The sequence below is a fragment of the Protomyctophum parallelum genome, assembly GCF_964188405.1.
Source record: "Protomyctophum parallelum genome assembly, chromosome: 2".
NCBI lineage: Eukaryota > Metazoa > Chordata > Actinopteri > Myctophiformes > Myctophidae > Protomyctophum > Protomyctophum parallelum.
In genome coordinates, this window is record NC_139699.1 from 54,849,860 (window position 1) to 54,865,835 (window position 15,976).

A 15,976-nucleotide genomic window follows, 5' to 3' on the forward strand; every position below is an offset into this window, starting at 1 on the left:
CATTTGTCAGTGAAGCCTATATGACTGGCTGACATTCTCAGGCTATGAGAAAGGGGGTTGGACCCCACCGGACGCGTTCCTGTCTTAAAAGATAATGTGCTCGTGTTTTTAGCGAGTGAATTGGACGTCTCCATTCACACTGCGAGCCATTATGATTACCGGCCTGCCATTTCTTTAGGTTGTGTTCTAATTATGCCCCCGCCACGCCAACTTAATGGCCTCTTAAAATTCAAATGGCACCGCCGGTGAGTGAGGTCCCTAATGCGGCCTGCGCTGGGCATACATTGATCTCTCCGTTGGCAGAGACTGCTATAGTATAGGAGCTCACATTTTAGGATCAGTCTCTATAGCTCCATTACTCCCACTGAACTGGCACGGCTTGTGCTGTGATGGAAAAGCAAGTATAAGTGCATGCATTCAAGTACTGGACTAAAGTACAATTTTGAGGTACTTTTACTTTTACTTGAGGATGAGGTGATGCATGTCGACCATCTCAGAGGCAATATTGGTATATTGTGCTGTTTTCTCCTTTGTAGATTCGTTTCTTTTTTCACTATGTGATACGCTGTGAGCTTGTAGACCTGCAATGTTATGTATACAGTAGGCTATATATTGTATATATATATATATTTGTTGATGTCAATACTTTTGTACTTTTTTGCTCAAGTCAAATTTTGAAGGCAGGACTTTTACTTGTAACAGAGTATGTCTACATTGTGAGCTATTGCTAAATAGAGGGTATGTGCATGACATCATCATCACACCTGTGCATGAGTTAAGCGGGAACCCTTTTGGTGTTGCATTATGTAATGCTTTAGCTATTGAAAAATAGCAGACCTACAAGCTCGTAGCACGCCACCGAGTGGCGCGCTACGAGCTTGTAGGTCTGCTATTTTTGAAAAATCGTAGAAACATAGCTTTTTCAGAAAACTGTCAGGATGTAGAAGACATTTTTAGCCTTTGCCACTCACTGTATGCATGTGCATACCCCATGTGCAGAGCCGTCCCTTTCACCCCCCCTGCCAGCTTTTTCGACAAGGCAATACTGCCGAACGGAACGAGCACTGCTCCCGAGAACACACATGACTAGAACAAATGACAGAGTTATACTGCCTGGCCTGTGGTTGGCAGAGAGCAGGCAGACCACCTCCCCACCAGCACCTATTCCGTTGCTGTCGGGCAGAAACCTCTCATCTCCACTCCATATTAACCCATTTTGACCTGGGAATGATTCTACAAATGTCTTCTAAATCCTGACTGTTTTATTGAAAAAGCTATGTTTCTTGGACATATGAGGTTTCCACCCCGACAGAGAGTGAAGCCTTTCACATGCACTATCAGTGGATTAGGTCATTTTATCAGGTTCTATAGTGTAATGTATAGGAAGACAGCAGAAATACCATCACTGACCAGAATGTCAGACGATGCACTGAGGTGTGAGAGTGAATATTTCTTATTATACAGTATGTAGTAGTGTGCAGTAGGAACACAAGGAGGAGCAAATGTACAGAATTGATTTATAGTTTGTACTTTTGAATACTTACATATTTTTAAAAGCATTTAGCTTTTGACCAGGAATAATTTAACTCTAAAACTGGAGTTGAGTAGTGAGTCTAGTGACTATATAGTATGTACTGTCTGTGACACAGTTTGTATATCGTTTTGTACATCTGCACCGCCCGGCTGTCCCCCCAAGAAAACGGGCCAATTGTGTTCGTGTAGACGCCCGGCAGGGACAAGAAAGAAAGAAAGTTACTATGTTACGATACTATGTTACCCAGGGTAACTGGACTAAGCTCAAGAACTTGTTTACAGCCAGGCCCTGCTCATATAGAACATTTCATGGTAGGGGTTCAATGCCTTGTTCAAGGGCACTTCAGCGGTGGTCATTTTAACGTGCCGGTCCGGGGATACGAACTAGCTACCTTCCGATATCAAGACCGCTCCGCAAACCGTTCGGCCACCGCTGCCCCCACTTTACCACATGCGCCACCCAGGCGCAGTAGGAGACTATTTGAGTGAGTGAGATTCCACCGGTCATCAAAATATTGGCTTAGGAATGCGACAAAAAAAAACAACCTAAACTAATCTCCATTGGAGAGGGGTGTGCAATTAATAGAAAATAAGTCCTTAAGTGGTTACGTAGCCCGTTAAAAAAAACACACTCACTATTGGAATGTTTCATTGTACTTTGGTGACCAGTTGTTGTTCTTGGTCTTGGTGCTGAACTTGCGCTTCTTGTCGGCCAGATGGGGCCCGATGGCGTTGACCTCCACGAAGGGCCGGAACATGGCGTTGGTCTGCCAAGTGATGTTGTTCACCGCCAACACTGGCAGAGGGGCAAAGCACAGACGAACACAACGGGCAACATTACACACAGCGGGACCGTGCGCTCATGAGTCCGACACCCAACCTTAAAAATAACCTCACAGGAAGCCACAAGTTAGTTTTAGCCTATACCACAGGTTTGTTAGTAGCGACGGTGTCGTTGGGACTAATGCCTGTCGGACTGTTAGTAACAAACGTATGCACCCTACACACAGCACTGTGGAGAAAAGCTAGAAATTATCATTTTTTTGTTGGGGGGGGGGGGGGGGGGGGTCATCTAAATAGCTAAAATAAAATAAATATACAGATATAAATATATAATTTGGCTCATAGCATTTAATGATGTGATTATTTGTTATGTTATGCAAACCAAACACCTGGAGGGCGGAACACGAGGGAGCATGCATTTCATTAACAAGCAATATAAAAAGGTGCAGTCTGCCGTTAATGACCTTCATTTGAAACGTAAACCGGTGTGAGAGCCCTGGGTGGCTGTAATGAGCTGTGAGGATGAGATGGGATATAAATGCCTCCCACTGAAATTCCATTTCCAAATATGATATTAGCGTATTTATGGGAGCACTAGAAGCGAGAGTTTTGAACTGGGGGGGGGGAGGTTGAGGTGCCATTGGGGGGCATTTGTGTTTCCTTCTGTTTTTTTAGGGCGCTAGCTATGTCCAGCTTTCTGGACAAACTTTCTGGACAAACTTTGTCCTAAACTAACGTTAAACTCCCATTGACAATGAATGGACAATTTTACGTCATAGTAGTAGACACTGTCAGTAAGAAGTTGGGTGTGATTTTCTTTATACCATTTTAGCATATTTGAGTGAAAGTTTTCATCATTTTTCATCAGACTTCAGTCCATCCAAGATGGCCGTTGGTATTTAATTGCATGTCTATGGTGCAATATGATAGACACGCAATGCTGAGAGTCTGATATGGCTATAGCCGGTTTCAGTCTGAATTAATTCCCAAAAGAACACAACAACACTAATTTCAATTAGTGTTGTCAGCAAGACATTATGGGCAAGTTGAAATCACCCAAAGCTCATTATGCATATCAGCTATTCACTACCATTAGGGCTTCCCATGAGTCATCGGTCGAAGTTCTTTCATTTGAACTTTTTGTGCAAGTGTCTGGTGGGACTATACAAGGCCCGAGGTTCGTTTCCCATAAAGTTGTTTACAACATTAGCTGTGATGTTCCGCTGTCCGTGAAAACTGAAGACGGGGACGAGCATTCACAAAAAAAGCAGCATCATGAGGTTGTTGACCTGTTATAAAAGCATTATTAGTTTTTCTACTTGACCGCCGCACCGTCAGAGTGCCCGTATCTTGAAAGTTCCACCAATTGCACCGCAAATGCACCGTATGAGATGCTGCATCTCAAGGGGCTATCCTTTCAATAAAATTCTAAATTCTTCTGTATATTTTGTTCAGGCTGCAGCCATCATTATAGGGGAACATATTTGGTTTTGTTCCTTTTTCAGCAGCCACGTCAGCATAACCCATAGCATCTTTTCGACTACATTTCGATAAATAGCACAATTGCATAATAACCTTGTGATTGTAACATGCAGTGAATGGAGTCTACTGTGTGGCTCTGAAAACGAGTCCATTGTGCGGTGGTTCTCTATATGTGACGTCAGGGTCAGGCTGTATCCTTGAGGGGCTTCTAAATGGTTCCATTTCTCAGAGTTATGGGGGTCCTTGAAATAAAGAAAAACTATACGTTTGAGAACCAGTGTGCACTGTGAGAGGCTACATGCAGAGTTCTAAACCACAGCCCCCTGACTGGAGCACAGTCTGTAATGCTCTTATGCATGTATGAGGAACAATAATATTATGAATTAATCTTGTTTGCTATACTGCACCAAATTGTCTGCTTGTGATTGACGTCCGTGGTCCGTGATGAGATCAAATTACACTTGGAAATTCCAACAGTGATGCCTATTTTATGGATATACAATTCCACTTCTAATTGTCACAGGCGCTTTTTATTTATTTTATTCATTAGCTTAGCTGGGTTGTTATCACACGATGATAACAACACATTTTAATATTACATCTTGGACTTGTCATTGGATTTGAGGCTTTCTAAATTATAATAAGCAACACAGAATAATGTAATTTCACAGGTCCACATTTTAGTTGGGTTTGGTATGGGGCGAACTGGCCCCAAAAGAGATTGATAATGATAACCACTGTTCTTGAATCAAGTTGTCGAGAATAATGCATCTGTACTTCAAACAGAAACAAAGTCATGCTGTGTGTGACCCAAGTTTTCTGAAGAATTGTTTTAATGACTCCTTTTGAGGTGTTGTGCAAGCTAAATGCTAATTCCGTTATTATTCCCAGACACACAAACACCCCAACACAACACGTGACCTTAGTTGTCGGCTGGTACTAATCACAACATTCATGAAAACACAACACCACAACCATCCACATGCACTGCCCCAACACAACACCACAACCATCCACATGCACTGCCCCAAGGCTAGTCTAGAATCCATACATGGCCAGCCTGAAGGAGGTAAAAGGAACTGGTTGGAATAACGTGTTCCTTCCACACGATGGTTGATATGGTTAATAAATAATATGTGACCAGATTTGACTGAGAGACTTTTTAATGAGTTAATAGCACAGGCAGACTCGTCACATACTAGAGCATGTCCGAAATAAGTGTCAGAGCTGAAAGCTGTAAATATGAAATAAATGCCCAAACATGTAGCTAGGTGTAATGTTAGAGACCACAGAAGTGAACCTTTCAAGCCTGTTTTCTCAACTCGCTGTTTTCTGCAAGACATCACTCTATAAGCCATATCTCCTAAACTGGTGGGTCAAACTGAACAACCAATATGTCAATTTGAAGCTATGATTCCCTGCTTTCATATGACATGAAAAAGAAAAAATCCAATGGCAGTCCCTCAATCAAATTTAGTCACATATAACATTGTGTTGTGGGTTAATGGCCCCGCCCTTATGTGAGCGTGTTTGAACAAGGAGGGTGAACATAAGGTGCTGGAGAGCTCACCCTTCACGCTGACTTTGTGCTCTCCGGTGCCGGGGTGAGAGACGAGATCTACCTGCATACACACCTCCCCGACGGATCCATTGGATGACTGGCCTGGACACACACCGAGAGAGAGAGAGAGAGAGAGAGAGACAATCTTTTTTATAGTTTCACAAGATAGTATTACTCACAAGTGTTAATGTAACACAGCTCTGTTTACACCTTTATTTTATTCCTATTCATATTCAATATTTATTTGTATACATACATTGTTTTATCTTGATCGCTTTGTTCCACTTTTGCTTCGGCAATGTATGCGTATGTATGTTTTCTCATGCCAATAAAGCTCCTTTGAATCGAATCGAATCGATCGTATTCAATTCAATTGTGAGGAGGGAAAGAGACGGGAGGAAGGGTGGGAGAGAGGGCGAGATAAAAAGAGTGTGAGGACAAGTGAGGAAAAAGAGACAGACAGGGGGAGAGCGAGTTGGGGGATGGGTGGGGAGGGAGAAAAGGAAGGGGAATATAGAAGCGTTGACAGGAAGAGGAGGAGACAGGGGGGAAACGAGAGAGGCAGCGGAGGGAGAGAAAGTCAGTGAGACGGCGCGAGTGTGCGTGTGTGTGAGAGAGAGATATTTGTTTCCACACTGCTCTACAAGCTCACACCGCGTTGCAATGTTCCACGTTGTGAGCTTGTAGATTCGCTATTTCTGCTTTTTGTGCGGCCTTTATCGATGGGTGGTTCTTCCGGTTAGAACAGTTATATAAACCCTATATAACAAAGAAAAATCACCTCGGAACTTTACTGGTTCTGTAAAGTCGGGTCTCTGGACCGTTGAAGTGTATTCAGATACGGATCGTTCCAATGTGAATGCATGCATACCTAAAGAAGGAAGTGGACTGTTGTTTTTTTAAAGAACGTGATATAATCTCTAGTCGACGAGCCAAGCGCCAACAAAATAAAACACAGCCGCTGCACGACACATAACACCAGCGCATTTTTCAACGCCGCCCGTCTCCTGTTGAATCTGCGTTGCACGCGGCACCGCAGTACGCACTGATCTTATTCTGCGGACTACACGTGGCTCTTGGGCTTTGCTTGGCATAGTTTCCAAAGTAAAACAAAATAATAATAATGCTAAAGTAGAATCCATAGCAAACTAATATCAAACACTACACACCTAAATCACGAAGACACTCACATTGGCTACAATTTATTTTCAAATGTATTTTCTTTCATTATCCACAGTACCTGAAACAATTTCTTGTCCCATACACACCACCCTATAATTTAAGACACACGGACCATCCCTACTTTACAGTCCCCACAAGGATAAAAAAGGAATGTGGGCGCCGTGCCTTCCAATTTAAAGCTCCATCTGATTGGAATGACCTACCAAGTCCACTCAGATCAATCACTTCCCTCGCGTATTTAAGGAATCAATTTTCATACACCTTCTAACGCCGTGCTCATGCTTCTAATTTAACGTACTCTTCTTGGCAGTTGTCTTTGTTTTTCCATAAACATAACATACTGACTGATCTGTATGTACCTTCATATGTGTTCCCTGCTGGCTCGGTGCTGCTGTTAATTATTATCACATTATGCTTGCTGGTATTGCTTGTTTGCTTGTTTGCTTTTATTATTTTTTTGCCTAATAACATGGTCTTATTGTGCAATAGGTATATTGAACTCTGCTATTTAGGGTTGAAACAGTGGGGTGGGAGCTATCTTTGGGAGAGCTTTTGTTCTGTTTTGTCTTGTTTTGTCCTGTCTGTATGGTTGTACTGTTGTATTGTTTTGTGAACTGTATTGTACAATGTATCTGTGTTGAGGACCCCCTCTAAAATGAGATGTGACATCTCAAGGGGCTTATCCTTTCAATAAAGGTAACTATAACTGGAGCACAGAACTGACTGACACAGTGAATAGCAGGCAGGCTGACAGTGCAGTAGTGTAACGGCAAAGAGCCAAAGAGGCAATGCAATGCAGTGTGTCAGGATTTATTTGAGACAATGTCGCAGAGTTGATGGTCAGTGGCCGGGCGCGCCAGCCATCAAGCAAACCGCCATCTGGGGGATTGAAGTGTGTTATGCAAGTGTACCCGGGCAATGTGAATCATGGCCATCGGGGACCAGGCAACCGTATTCGGAAACGGTTCCAATGAAACGGATTTAGTCCGTCTCAGTGTGAATTGCCTATATATCTCCATAATGGAACTGGCCTGTTCTCTGACATCTGCATAGACTCCATATTTGGGCATACCTGACAAAGAATAACTGGGTGGGATATGCAGAGAGAGCCAAGACAGACAGACAGACAGACAGAGCGTGCCAGGGGTCCCCTTCCTTTGGAACAGAAGGAAACACACGGCTAACCAAATGATAAATCAATTTCCTTGGTTCCAGGGCTGTGAAAAGAGAGGGCATGCCATGTGGGCTCCATCGTGTGGCGCGTACCCGCCGCGGCCATCTGTTACAACAAATCCATTTCACCCAGGAGTGAATGGAAAAACAAAAAATAAATAAAAAATAAATAAATAAAAGAACGTCTGAGAACCACTGGCAACACTGATGACAAAGAATGGCTTTGGCTGAGCAGAGAGCAGAACAGGGACAGTTGTGCAAGAAGTACTATCAATATACAGTGTAGAAATACATGGTTTTATACTGGAGGAAAAGTACAAAGGTATTAGCGTCAAAACATCGTTGGAACTTTCTGCTTTTGAATTTGAATCCTGAAAAGTAACAGTTTTTAACAGTGAGTTTTCCACCCAACAGAGACGATAATACTTAATCCAATTTTATTTTTCTAATTCGTGACAGTTTTCTGAAAAACATGTTGCTGCATCAGTGGTGGTCAAACTATTTAATGTGAAGGAACCCCAAACTTATAATATTTTTGAAAATATGTTGTTCCAGGGGCCGCCAAGAAGCAAAGATGTGAGTTAAAAACGTTCGCTCTGAAAGAATAAAAAAGAAATATATATTTTGAAGATCTACAAGCTCATCAATGTGTCATCATAACGTACGGCGTTGTGAGCTTGTAGATCTGCTATAGATGTTATCATGTTGGAATAGATGAATACAGCCCAATCGGGTTAATGTTTCATAACAATAATCCAAATAGGCAAAGTAACTAGAAATAAGATGTAGATAAGATTGTATTTAAAAGAGGGAAATTTAGCACAATCCCTTATACGCAGAGGAAGGCCATTCAACTACACAACCCTGTACTGAGAGGACATTTTGGCCATACTTGTCCATTATTATACTTGTGTATAGGAACCATGTGACTGTGAAGTGCCGACAACATGTGCTGACAAAGAAAGGCCAACGGGGTTGACGGAGCGGGGAGCAAACGGGGACACATGACAAGCGGGACATGAAGAGGACGGCCATTGTGTACAGCGAGTGACGGAGACGGACATTATGAGTGGAGTGACATTATGAGTGGAGTGACATTATGAGTGGAGTGACATTATGAGTGGAGTGACGTTATGAGTGGAGTGACGTTATGAGTGGAGTGACGTTATGAGTGGAGTGACATTATGAGTGGAGTGACATTATGAGTGGAGTGACATTATGAGTGGAGTGACATTATGAGTGGAGTGACGTTATGAGTGGAGTGACGTTATGAGTGGAGTGACGTTATGAGTGGAGTGACATTATGAGTGGAGTGACGTTATGAGTGGAGTGACGTTATGAGTGGAGTGACGTTATGAGTGGAGTGACATTATGAGTGGAGTGGCGTTATGAGTGGAGTGACGTTATGAGTGGAGTGACATTATGAGTGGAGTGACATTATGAGTGGAGTGACATTATGAGTGGAGTGGCGTTATGAGTGGAGTGACGTTATGAGTGGAGTGACATTATGAGTGGAGTGACGTTATGAGTGGAGTGACATTATGAGTGGAGTGACGTTATGAGTGGAGTGACGTTATGAGTGGAGTGACGTTATGAGTGGAGTGGCGTTATGAGTGGAGTGACGTTATGAGTGGAGTGACATTATGAGTGGAGTGACATTATGAGTGGAGTGACATTATGAGTGGAGTGACGTTATGAGTGGAGTGACATTATGAGTGGAGTGACATTATGAGTGGAGTGACGTTATGAGTGGAGTGACATTATGAGTGGAGTGACATTATGAGTGGAGTGACATTATGAGTGGAGTGACGTTATGAGTGGAGTGACATTATGAGTGGAGTGACATTATGAGTGGAGTGACATTATGAGTGGAGTGACATTATGAGTGGAGTGACATTATGAGTGGAGTGACATTATGAGTGGAGTGACATTATGAGTGGAGTGACGTTATGAGTGGAGTGACATTATGAGTGGAGTGACATTATGAGTGGAGTGACATTATGAGTGGAGTGACATTATGAGTGGAGTGACGTTATGAGTGGAGTGACGTTATGAGTGGAGTGACGTTATGAGTGGAGTGGCGTGACAGCGATTCACAGGTCAACCGGTTGGGCAACGGCTCAATGTCCAACAAGTGCCCGAGGGGTCGGTTCAGGATCGCTGCTTTAATGTCACTGGAACATTATGTCTCCGGAAGAAGGAGACGACAAAAATGAAAAGAAAGGAAAAGAATAAACATCCAGACCCTGCATCCATCCATCCATCCAGTTTCCCTTGTTGCTCGGAGCGTTTTCTCCCCTTTTGTCAAAAAGAAATATAGCAGAGGCACTCTGCACTATACGAACGAAAAGGACTGAATAGGCTGAATTCATTTGCATCTCATATTTACTGGCCAACATGTTTCGTCACACGAGCCCTTCTCGACGGCGTGAAGATAAAACGTGCGGTATAAGGCTTACCGCTTATCTTATCTATTAGATGCAAAATGATTTGATGGTCACCTATTCAGTCTCTTTATCCAGAGAGAGGGGCTGTAATGTTCCCAATGATCGAGCTGCCATTAGAGAGCCGATACACCGCTTATAGGAATAAATGGAGAAGATTATTGCGGCGTAGAGGCGAGGACATTATCTCTGTTATATAAGCACTTTTTTCTTTCTTAGGGGGAACAGTATAGGGAGATCAGACAGTGGGCGGGGAGGCCAATTGTGGGGTATTAAGTATGCGTTTAAAGAAAAAAGAAATATAGGCCAAAGTACAGTTCTAAAGTGAAAGTAAAAAATATATAACAGAGGTTAATGGATGTTTTTAACTTTTTTATCTAACTCTTCAATGTAACTAAATCTGTCCAATAATTGCGATACAGATCCAGTGGGCAGACGGGGCACCCCCATGTTTAATTGGAGTTTAATTTTGTTTAGTTTTTCCCAAAATGTAAATCAAATTTAGAAAATGGTCAAACATAATGTAAAGTATGCGTGATTCTGTCATGCACGGCACATCATGATCAGACCTAAATGTACCAAAATGACCGTATAGAATGACCAGGAGCATATCGTCGCTGTCGGGTGGAAAACCTCATACTGTATGTCCAAAACTGTTACTTTGCATGATTCAAATTGAAAAGCATCATACGTAGCAGATCTACGAGCTCGAAACGTGGCCCAAAGCAACCCTTTTCGAGCTTGTAGATCCGATACTTTTGTGTGATGCTTTACTATCGTTTAGGCACAGTCCACAGAACAGCCTCCAATCAGAGCAACACACAGACAGACAGACAGACACACACACACACACACACACACACACACACACACACACACACACACACACACACACACACACACACACACACACACACACACACACACACACACACACACACACACACACACACACACACACACACACACACACACACACACACACACACACACACACACACCATTGCATCACTACCTGGCCTCAGACGAAACAGATGTTAAGCACTGTTGGAGGCAGGTGCCCCTGTCGGCACTTGATGAACGTGCATGTTGATCCAATAGCTAATCAATAACGTGCCAAACAAGTAGTACACATCACAGCTGGTAATGAAGCAACAAGCTCCCTGACTTATTATAATGACGGCGCTTCGGAGAGAGGTTGGAGTAGTGGGTGGGATGGTGGTGGGAGGGAGTTATAGGAAAGACAGACGTGACACAATTAAGGCCTCGGGGGTTGAGTGAAATGAACGCCGCCACACGCCACTGGACGCTGCATGCTATCGACCAGTCGGGGGCTGGCGGTATGGATGGAGAGCATGCAGTCAGGGAACATTTCCTACTTGACAGTCAACAACAACAACACAACGTAATGTGTCTGTCGAATGGAAACCAAAGTGAATTAAGGTCCAAGTAGTGACGCACAATGAAGTGGGGAGAAGCTAGAGGAAGAGTGTATTAAGGAGATAAAGGAGAGGAGTGAACAGCATATGTTTTACTTAAGTCAAAAGTATAGCAATACCGCAATGTAGTAATACTCTTTCACAAGTACAAGTCCTGTATTCAAAATAAGTCTTGGCATCAAGATACCAAAGTAGGAGTACTCAAATTATGTTCAAAGGATACAATATTTGACTATGAGATGTAGTGGGATCTAACATGAACAATGGCAATTATCCTATATTAAAAGTGGCTAATCGGAAGGCAGGCGGACCACCATCACTGACATAACATAGGTTTCAATATTTCCTCATTTTGTTACATCTTGTGTACGAGTACAAACGTGTACATACCATTGTTTTGTTCCGGCTTCCCAAGACACTGTAGTAGCAGCAGTAATACTAATGAAGTTCTGTTCCGTTCAGGTCAAGCAGAGTCACATGCTTCCCTGTGCACACGCTTTGCTAGAATATTCTAATGGCCTAATGCGTGTGTGTGCCTATAGGTTCGAGTGTGTCTATGCACTGCTAGGGTGTACGGCAGTTGATGTAAGAAGTACTCGATTTTTTTATGTTTTACTTAATTATAGCAATTCCACACTGACTTCTGTTAACCATCCATAACCTTCCATAAAAGATATTATCAAACTAGAACTGCACTCTGTCGAGTGCATACTTGCTTGTTGCACACTAGTAGGCCATAAATGGCCAACTAGTGCGCAAGCAGAGCGCGCAAGTACTTTCGACTGCTGTAAACTGTCAAATCTCAGTATCTCTGTGAAGGAACGTTTGAAATGTATAATTATTAGACGTAACTATTTGCTACCTACCTACTTTATGCATATAAACACCTAGTATTATTAAGTATGGTTCAAGTTTCTATCTATATAGAGTATGTCTTACATACTCTATATAGTATATGTATATGTATACGTATGTCTTACGTCATCATTTAGAGCTAGTCATACGTATACTATATACTGTACATAACCAGTAAAAATAAAATAGCAAATTGTGCCTGGTTTGCTGGGACCAGATTACATAAATGACCATATTTCTTACGTCATCATTGAGAGCTAGTCATACATATATACACACCACGTACTCTGGTCCCATCAGATCAGGCACAATTTACTGGTTATGTATATAGTATACGTATGAGTAGCTCTAAATAATGACGTAAGACATACGTATACATATACATACTATATAGAGTATGTAGTTGTAAGTTGATTAGCGGTATACTGTGGTTACTTTGCGCCAAAAACCGTGACAGCCAACACACCATTTTATGTTTATGCAAAAAAACATCAAATCTGTGCCTGTTTTGCTGGGACCAGATTTCCACAAATGACCATATTTCTTACGTCATCATTGAGAGCTAGTCATACATATACACACCACGTACTCTGGTCCCAGCAGATCAGGCACAATTTGCCATTTTATTTTTTACTGATTATGTATATAGTATACGTATGACTAGCACTCAATGATGACGTAAGAAATATGGTCATTTGTGTAATCTGGTCCCAGCAAAACAGGCACAGATTAGATGTTTTTTTGCATAAACATCAAATGGCGGGTTGGCTGTCACGGCGAAAGAGACTGGGCGAAATTATTACTTGCGCGCTCTGCTTGCGCAAGTAATTATTAAAAGTACAACAACAGTGAAGTACATTCTTCTCACGCCTCGTGTCATGCCTCCCTATATGGCCACGCCTCGTGACACGTCACGCCACCATATATGGCCGTCTCCATATATGAAGACACTGACCTCATCAAACCCTGGATAGCCACACATGGATAAGACTGGATCTCTTCCTTTTGACTGATACCTGTCCATTCAAACTCTAGACGGGCCTTATATTTGTATTGGTTTTTAAGATTTTTCACGTACAGTTACATACTTTACAAACCTTCACCTTACCAAATTGACAGGCAGACAAAACAAAAAAACAAAAAAAAACATTGGGACGGGGGACAGGGGGGGACAGGGGTCCTCCAGTTCATCTTCACCAACATCCACATCATGCCGTAAGAAGCAAAACCACAAGAAAAGCCAGCAAAAAGGAAAGCAAACCAAGAGAGCCTTTTTCCTATCCTAGGTCTGTCCAATCAATGGGGCATTGGGCCTTTAGAAGGATCCCAGAAATCTCAGCATAATCCAATAATGGGGCCCACATGCACCGCCTGGAAGGAAGCGTCGTTGCCTCTATGCATTGCACAGAGTCTGTCATGGGGTAGCACACCAAAGATCTCTCTATACACCATTTGTATACAGTTGTGCAGATCAGCTATTTCTACATTGCAGTATTGATTTTTCTTAAGGGAAACACGTGAGTAACTTCTTCCACCACTCCAGGTATAAGTTATGCATTAGAAAGCGAGACACGGAGACAGAGTAATCTCGACGGCTGAAACAGCGGGGCTTCCATGGCCCATCTGCTAGTCACCGAGAGAGAGAGAGAGAGAGAGAGAGAGAGAGACTGAATTGCTGCCTGGCTGGACTTCCGATTGTCTGTCTCCATACGTGATGCCTGTTTCCTGCCCGCGCTGCGTTCTGCAAGGCTACACCACAGTCAGGCGAGCGGGGAGCTGGAAGCTGCACTGGACCCGTGTTGGGCTCAATCTCAGAGTATATAATGAATAGAGACGGCACCCGAGTTCTCCTCCCGTCCACTTGCATTAACCCATTCTGACCTGAGATCAGATTCATACGAGGTTTCCGCCGGACACACACTGGTCCTGATGAACCCATTCTGACCTGAGATCAGATTCTAAAAATGTCAGTCGTTCTTCGATTTTTCAAAAAATAGCAGACCTACAAGCTCGTATCGCGCCACTCGGTGGCGCGATATGAGCTTGTAGATCTGCTATTTTTTAATAGCTAAAGCATAACATGATGCCGACACCAAAATGGGTGCCCGGTCAGAATGGGTTAAGTTGCTCTAAAGCGCATAATGAGGCGATTTCACTCCTCAGAAATCAACAGAGTGCAGAGTGCAACAGAGTGCATTCTGGGATGGATTTGCCCCAAACACATGAACGCGCTGCCGTCGACTATCATTGCACGCGTTCACATGCGTTCAACGTATGAAACAGAGAGAGAGAGAGAGAGAGAGAGAGAGAGAGACCTCCTGACCAGTGGTGTGCAGACAGCACTGAGGGAGGTGGTGCTCAAACCCCCCGAAAAAAGGGCATATCCACGTGCGCATGCACGCGCGCCATGCGTCATCTGCAGGCGTGACATTTTAGCGGTTTGTAGCCTTTTCTTGACCTGGCTGCCGTGGAACAACTGACCAGATCTCACCACAAACACTGCAGCTGTACAAAAAGCTTGAATTATCGCCCAACTATCTGCAAAGTGTTTGTTTCATGAGAATCCACCGTAGACATGTTATGAGCTACTTCCTGTCAAGAAATTCCGTGCAAGATGATTATTTTTCTAAGTTGAGTGATAGTCAACGAGCACTAACAAACTCCAGCACTTCATCTGCTGCAAGGAATTTCTTGACAGGGATAGTAGCTGTCATAACATGTCTACAGTGGATTTGTATTAAACAGAAAGAAAGGGGACAATTCAAGCTTTGCGAGTTTGACGTTATTTAATACAATTAGATAGGACTTTTCTGTCTGGATGGGAAGTTGCACCGGCTAGTTAGCACCTTGCTGGCAAGATGTCAGCCGTGTGCATATCATCAATTGGACCCACTCTTCCCATTCAAGTCACACACGATATCTTCCCAACATTCTGACCTTTCTCCGTGTCAGCAACGCACTCTCATGGGACAACATTTAATGCACAACCAATGCTTTGATCCACATGACGTTCACAGCCAGGGAGAGATGTGGGGAGAGGCAACCATTCATTAGCCCTTGGCTAAGTCCCTCCCCAACCCGTCCTTGTCCAATAGGCACGTTAGCAAGAGAGGAGACATGGCAAGCTGTCCTTCTCACTCATTGAGATGCATTGAGATCATAAATGACGGGATTTCTCCATAAACAATCAACTTTTTTCAGTAGCAAGAGCTTCAAAATGTCTTTTAAATCTAGTCAACCAGGCCTGCAGTAGGCTATGCACTGGACAAAATTTATGTGCATGACATTGTTTCAATAAACTAAAAATAAGAAATGCTAGAGGGTGAAACAGTATGCAACTCAATCAACTACAGTATAGGAGTTTTCATGTAATGCACGGAACTTGACAGAAGTCTACAGTGATTAGTATTATTGCCATCACCTGGGTGGCTCAGTCGCGTAACTTTCCCGACCTTAAACTGTGTACTGCATGTGTTCAACAACACAGCCATGCAAAATAACACTGACAGCTATGAGGTGACGAA

General features: G+C 43.0%; 1 protein-coding gene across 1 annotated transcript in view; it reads right to left on the reverse strand.

Moving 5' to 3' along the window:
* The window catches only part of unc13c (unc-13 homolog C (C. elegans)), a gene marked incomplete at both ends in the record, with an annotated part of 309,285 nt that overhangs the window by 1,178 nt on the left and 292,131 nt on the right, over nucleotides 1-15,976 (reverse strand). Inside the window, 2 exons of the mRNA XM_083759363.1 lie at nucleotides 2,170-2,329; nucleotides 5,369-5,461. Coding sequence (XP_083615489.1) covers nucleotides 2,170-2,329; nucleotides 5,369-5,461 — 253 coding nt within the window. The remainder of the gene's footprint in view (nucleotides 1-2,169; nucleotides 2,330-5,368; nucleotides 5,462-15,976) is intronic.